Source organism: Quercus robur, chromosome 5, assembly GCF_932294415.1.
Source record: "Quercus robur chromosome 5, dhQueRobu3.1, whole genome shotgun sequence".
Taxonomy (NCBI): Eukaryota; Viridiplantae; Streptophyta; class Magnoliopsida; order Fagales; family Fagaceae; genus Quercus; species Quercus robur.
In genome coordinates this window covers 55,430,234-55,437,272 of record NC_065538.1, presented here as the reverse complement: position 1 = coordinate 55,437,272, position 7,039 = coordinate 55,430,234, and the positions used below count along the sequence as shown (strand labels likewise).

Below are 7,039 nucleotides of genomic sequence, written 5' to 3'. Positions count from 1 at the left end.
GTAGCATAAAAAAAGATGAGTTAAAGGAAAACTATCTTTAGTCAACATAAAAAGTATGGCTTATTTTTAGACATTGTTTTCCATTAATTCTTTTTGGAAAATAACTCTATCTCACAGCAAGCTAAATGAGGGAAGTTAGGAAATTGTTTTTCAATTTATTTAAAGTTACTACCAAACATTGAAAAATGATATAGTTTTATAGAAAATAATTTTTGAAAAATAACTCATTTTCTAGAAAACATTATTGCTGAAACAAACAGAGTTTAAGGTAAATATAATTTATTAAAGTGAAATAGTGGGGGAAAAGAAAGAGGCCCAAGAGAGGAGAGGGGAAATAGGCCCATCCCACTTTAAAAAAGAAAAAAAGAAAAAGAAGAGAGCCCAAAGGGCAAAATTACAAGGAAGAAAGTAAAGAGAGTCCACAGACTCATGTAGAAGTACATTCGTTAACCCCATAATATCCCATACTACCAAAAACCTTCTTCTCTCTAACCCGCCGCTCACCTTCAGACCAAACCCCACACCCTACGCCACCGCCATCTCCCACTGGTAAGACACTCTCTCTGATACTCTTTCCTTTCTTTTCACTTTCTCTTCCCAGTTCACTCTGTCCTTGTTTGTTTAGCATGTAAGGTGTATATATATATATATATGTATGTATTGATTTGCATATTGATTTTGAGGTCGATAGATAGAACCAGTTGTAACATTTTGCATTTGTTTGTTGTTCATCTATACCACAGCATAGAATATTAGACAATAGAGCATAATGGATATGATTTTGCTGTAAGTGTTAGAAACTAGAGAATTAGATTGGCTTCTGGTGATGGTGGGTATGTTTATTCTTTGATGAAAAATGGGTTTTTTTTTTTTTTTTTTTTTTTTTTTTGATGTAGGAGAATATATTTAAAAAAAGAAAAAAGAGAGAGGATATTATTACAAGAACATGGTTTATTAGAGTTTAGTGACTGTCAAAAGCATGTTTAGATTAAGCAGTGATAAACAAAAAAGAGATCTTTATTTGTGAGTTTTGCTTTTTTAAAAGAGATTTTTTTTTTGGTTGGGGGTGCATTCAATTTGTGGCTTGCTCTGTGTCTAAGCTTTTCCTTGCTCACTTTTTTGTAATTCAATTCGTGCATAATTTGAATTTATTTACAGGTAAGAAATGGTGAAGCACAACAATGTTATCCCTAATGGGCATTTTAAAAAGCATTGGCAGAACTATGTAAAGACATGGTTCAATCAACCAGCTCGGAAAGAGAGGAGAAGAATTGGTGGGTATCGTAATTTCTCCCATTTGGGTTTTCCCTATTTTGGTCCTGAATTGCTACATTTTTTTATGGTTAATACACACATACATGATCCACCCTCCCATTTGATGCCAAATAATTTTGACTGACCAATATGTTAAATCATTCCTAGCTCGCCAGAAGAAGGCTGTCAAAATTTTCCCCCGCCCAACTACTGGAAAACTCCGTCCTATTGTACATGGGCAGACACTGAAGTACAATATGAAAGTGAGATCTGGGAGGGGCTTTTCTTTGGAAGAATTAAAGGTGGGGTGTTTTTATGCCATCCTTGTACTTCTGTTAAAGTTTTCCTCCCAGGATGCTGACTTGTGAATTCTGTGTTTTTTTACTACTTGTCTATATGGTAGGAAGTCATAGTTTTGTATTAACTTTTATTTTTTGAAGTTCTCCTTGATGTTGGGAAGCACCATATGAATCATCTGTTATTTTTTTTTTCACAGTGCGGATTTTCTGAATTTCGATAATTATTTCTAGAAAATGGTATTTTAAAAATATTCAAGGATAAATGGCTGCTCTCTCAGAACTGGACATAAGGCTGATTCCTGTCTTCTCTCTCCTAAATAATAGTAGGAAAATGCTATAAGTACCACTAATTTTATTACAAAAGGCTTATAATCTGACATGGCAACTTATGTAATTGGTGCCACATCAATAAAAATAACAAAAAGAAAAATCCTTTTTTTTTTTTTGGTGTGTGTTTAAAAGATGACACATCATTTTGTAGTACATTTAAAAAAAATTAGAAGTTCCCCTAGCATCATTGTTTATGGTATATAAGCAACATGTAAGCAAAGCCCATTCATGCAATTCTTGCTTGTCTATAAGATGGGCTGTATCTTTTGTTTGCTGTAACTTGTAAGCTTCTGCTGGTATCATATCCTGTTATGTGTTATGGTCTAACAGCTTAATCCCCAATATTCTTTTATAAACAGGCTGCAGGTATTCCCAAGAAGTATGCACAGTCCATTGGGATTGCAGTTGATCATCGCAGAAGGAATCGTTCTTTGGAGGGTCTTCAGGCTAATGTGCAGAGGCTGAAGACATTTAAGGCCAAATTGGTTGTCTTCCCAAGGCGTGTTGGCAAATTTAAGGTTTGTTTTAATGTCTGAACTACATTTATTATACTTAATTATGTAATTGTGTTCCCTGATGTCTCATTTTCTCACATTTCTTGCAGGCTGGTGATTCTGCACCTGAGGAACTTGCATCTGCCACACAGGTCCAAGGCCCATACTTGCCCATTGTACGTGAGAAGCCATCTGTGGAGCTTGTGAAGGTTACTGAAGAAATGAAATCATTCAAGGCATATGACAAACTCCGTCTTGAGCGGATGAACATACGTCATGTTGGTGCCAGGCAGAAGAAAGCAGCAGAGGCTGAGAAGGAAGACAAGAAGTAATTGGTTTAGTAACATCGAAAGCACCCTACATAGTTTTGGATGTTGACGAGTCTATTTCATTTTTGGTTTGAGCCATTCATCTTATGAACATGGGTACTTTTAATCTAGGTTTTATGAATTTTGTGGTTTGCATGGATATGTTGATCTTTATTCGGTATTGGTTTTGGTTCCTTTGTTAGAATGAGTATATTTTGGAGCTCTGCAGCTATAGCACTATGGACCAATAATTGATATTTATAGGTTTTTTACATTGGTATAACTTAGCATTGCCTTGAGGAGCTTTTTGGTCTAGTTTCTGCCTTAGTCATCTTGTATTGCTGCCTTGATGGGTTTTTTTTTTTTTGGTCTTAAAAGTTTTATTTGATATATAATTAAATTATTTGTATGTAATTGGATATATTTTTATATGTTTTATTTATAATTTATTTTTTACACGTTCTATTATTATTTCTCAATATTTGTATGCCTTTACTCTTAGCACTCTAATTTCCCCTCATTTTTCTTTTAGGACAAATTTTGACTATAAACTTGGTTGTAGTTTAAGGTTATAACTATATTCAATATCTTTTTATTGAATGAAAATTTTGAAAAATTCGCCATTGGAATATATTTTCTTGTTATATCATTCATACTTGTAAAATTTTTCGAATATTACAAATTAATAGTTATATTATCAATCAAATATTTAAATTTTTAGTTTTTATAATCTAAAATATGAATAAAAAATAAATTTATAGCTCAAATAGTAAATTACATCTGATTAATATAAAATTTTATGTGTGTTAATAATAGAAAGAATATACAATTTAACGATTAGACTTTAAAAATATAGTCATATTAATTTTTTTAAAGAGAGTTGTAACCTTAGAACATTTATATCAGTGTAGCTATTTTATATATAACTATAGATTCATAAAAATAAAATAAATAAAATAAATAAATAAATAAATAAATAAAATCATGTATTAGTCTCACCAAACTAGTCCAAAATTTTTAACGAGAAGTGGCCACACACTTCTTTTGGCGTGAAACCACTTTTTGTTAGTTATAAAAAAAAGTATATATATATTTGATTTTTTTTTTCGGCCACACACTTCTTTTGGCGTGAAACCACTTTTTGTTAGTTATAAAAAAAAGTATATATATATTTGATTTTTTTTTTCACCTCTCTCTCTCTCTCTCTCTCTCTCTCTCTCTCTCTCTCTCTCTCTCTCTCTCTCTCTCTCTCTCTCTCTCTCTCATAGCAACCCACAGATCAAAGCAAATGGTAGTGTGGTGGTAGTGCTGTGGCGGTAGGCTTTGGATTTGTTTGGTTTTTATGGGTTTGGATTTTATTCGCTATGGGTTTGTTGGGTTTCCAATGGTGGTGCCGTGGTGGTAGTGGTTAGGTTTGTTTGGTTTTGTGGGGTTTTGATGTGGCTTTTGTGGTTTTGATGGGTTTTCATGTGGGTTTTGTTGGCTTTAGGTTTTTTATGGTGGTTCCATGGCAGTGGTGCCATGGTGGTGGTGCTGTAATGGTTAGGTTTGAGCTTGTTTGGTTTTGATGGTTTTTTTTTATGTGGGTTTGATGGGTTTTTGTTGGCTTTGGGTTTGTTGGGATTTCAATGGGTGGTGTCGTGGCAAATTCTAATGGTAGTATCGTGGTGGTGGTGCTATGGTGGTTGGGTTTTTTTTTTTTTTTTTTTTTTTTTTTTTTTGGAGTTCTTTATGTGGGTTTGTGATTGTGATTGTGATTGTGATGGGATTTTTGTCATGGGTTTTGTTGGGGTTTTAATTGTCGTAATATGGTGTTGTTATATATGGTTGTCCCATGGATTTGTTGTATATGGTAAATAAATGGGTAATTACACACCCAACCTGTCCATTTGCACTCAAGCACGGTGTAACTTTAATTCTATTGGGTCTAGCATACTCCAATTGTGCTATTGCCCTACCAACATTTGTGGAGACTGATGTAAATGCTTTTAGGTTACAACTAAGTTTGTAACTAAATTTTGTCATTTCTTTTAGGACAAAGTTTGGCAACAAACTTAGTTGTAGTCTAAGTCTACAATTTCACTTAATATATTTTTATTAAATGTGAATGAATTTTAACAAATCTATTATTGGATTACATTTTCTTTTTATATATTTTATGCTTACAAAATTTCTAGAAAATTAAAGATCAATAGATATGTTATCAATCAATTGATTAAATTTCAATTTTTTGTAGTATAAAATTATGTATATAAAATAAGTTTATAGATCATATAGTAAAAAATATCTATTTGACACAAAATTTGATATGTGCGTTAAGAGTATAAAAAACATACAATTTAACAATTAAATTTTCAAAATACATAAAAATGCTAATTTTTTTAAAGAAATCTGTAGCCTTAGTTTACAACCAAGTTTACAGCTAAATTTTGTCATCTATACTATTGTTTAAGAGACTTTTCTTGTTTGGGATCCTCATTTTTTTTGTTCAAAAATACCCTTACACTCTTGTGTTTAAGTAGAGACAAAACTAAAGGATAATTTGGTAAAAAATAAAAAATACAACTCTAACTCCCACTAAAACATTGCCTATAAAATATGGTCATTTTCCTATTGATTTTCAAATTGCTTTATTCACGTATAAATTAGATTCTCAAACAAAACAAAAAAACCTCATTGCACGCGCAATGCGCGTGTGATGAGGCTAGTTTCTTTTAGGCGTAAATACACTTTTGGTCCCTACATTTTGGGCCATTTCTCGATTTGGTCCCCAAACTGATTTTGCTCCTAGGTCAGTCCTTGAAATCAGAAAATCGTTTCTATTTTGGTCCCTGCCGTCAACCCACTAACGGAAGATGCTGAGGTGGCAAACGGAAGTGCCAGGTGGCATGTTAGATCTGATGTGGCTAATAAAATAACATTAATAAATACCACGTCAACATCCATGTTAGCATTTTAATTAATAAAAAAATAAAAATAATTTTAAAAATATTAAACTGAAAAAATTCAAAATCAAAAACAAAAAAAGAAAAAACTTTTTCAGAAGAACATTGTTCTTCTTCTTCCCCAGGACATGAACTTCGTGCTTCATGTTCTTCCCCAAATCAAACCCAATAAATCCAAGAAATCAAACCCATAAACATCCAGTAAATCAAACTCATGGCTTATAATTTCTCTTCTCCACACATAACCTCTCTTCTCTTCGACCCTCACACTCTCTCTCTAGCTCTCATGCACTCCGACTCTTCTTTCTCTCTCTACCCTTCTATTTCACTTCTCTCACTCCCGTGACTTGCAATTGTTCTTGGTGGTTTCATGGTTGTGCTCCGGCGATTCGTGGGTCTGATTTTGTGGTTGTGCTCCGGTGGGTCATGGATCTAATTTCGTGGGTTTTTGTTGGCTATGATATGGGTTTGAACTTTGTGGTGGTCAGATTCGTGGGTGAGGACATGCTCGATGGTGTCACTGTCGGTTTGGCTGTGGGCCGTGGGTGACTATGCTTCGATGGTTCTGATCGGTTCGTGGGTCCGATTGGTTTATGGTTCGTGGGTTTTTTTTTTTTGCCATGGATCATGGTTGATTTGGCCGTGGGTCGTGGTTAATTTGGTTCATGGGTTTTTTTTGGCTGTGGGTTGTGGTTTGTGGGTTTTTTTTGTTTGGCTATGGTTGGTGATTGCAGATTGAGAACTGGTGGAAGAGGAAGGTTGTTGGGTTGTGGCTGCTGTGGTTTGTGGTTGTGGCTGGTGGGGCAATGATGGAGGTGATTCCGTTGAAGCAAGATGACCCATAACACACCTAATCAACAACCCGCAACCCATATGCCACCAAGACCCATGGCCATGCCACCACCGCAACCCAATCGATTGATGATTCCGTTGAAGCAAGATGACCCAAACAAAACGCCAACACCGATGAAGCTTCGGTCAATCACAGATCCAAACGAAACCCAGATTTAAACTAAAAACGCTATGGAGATTCGGGCATGGGTCTTTGTTGAATTTTTTGGGTTTTTTTTTGTGTTTGTTTCCCAAGAAAATTTCTAGGTTTGGGTTTGTTGGAGATTTGGTTTTTTTTTTTTTTTTTTGAGTTTATGTGTTTGATTTGCTGTAGAATTCGGTGTTAATTGTGTTAGAATTTGTTGAGTTTGATTGTGTTAGTTCTATTAGGGAAGAACATGTTCTTATGTTCTTCCAAAAAAAACAATGAAAAGCAATTAAAAAAATACAAATTTAATTATTTAATTTAATGAGATTTAAGGTTTTGTTTTTTTATTTTATTTTTAAATTTCCTGACATGGATTTTTTATTATTAAAATGCTCATGTGTTATTTTTTAAAAGCCAAATAATTTTTTTT

General features: G+C 33.8%; 1 protein-coding gene across 1 annotated transcript; it reads left to right on the top strand.

Annotated features, from left to right (window-relative positions):
* Positions 1-382: 382 nt before the first annotated feature.
* Positions 383-3,000, top strand: LOC126726360 (60S ribosomal protein L13-1-like). Its single transcript, XM_050431591.1, has 5 exons — positions 383-549; positions 1,159-1,274; positions 1,423-1,556; positions 2,243-2,401; positions 2,488-3,000. Exons 2-5 carry the CDS (start codon positions 1,166-1,168, stop codon positions 2,707-2,709), a joined length of 624 nt encoding a protein of 207 aa, XP_050287548.1. The 5' UTR covers positions 383-549; positions 1,159-1,165; the 3' UTR covers positions 2,710-3,000.
* Positions 3,001-7,039: the final 4,039 nt, after the last annotated feature.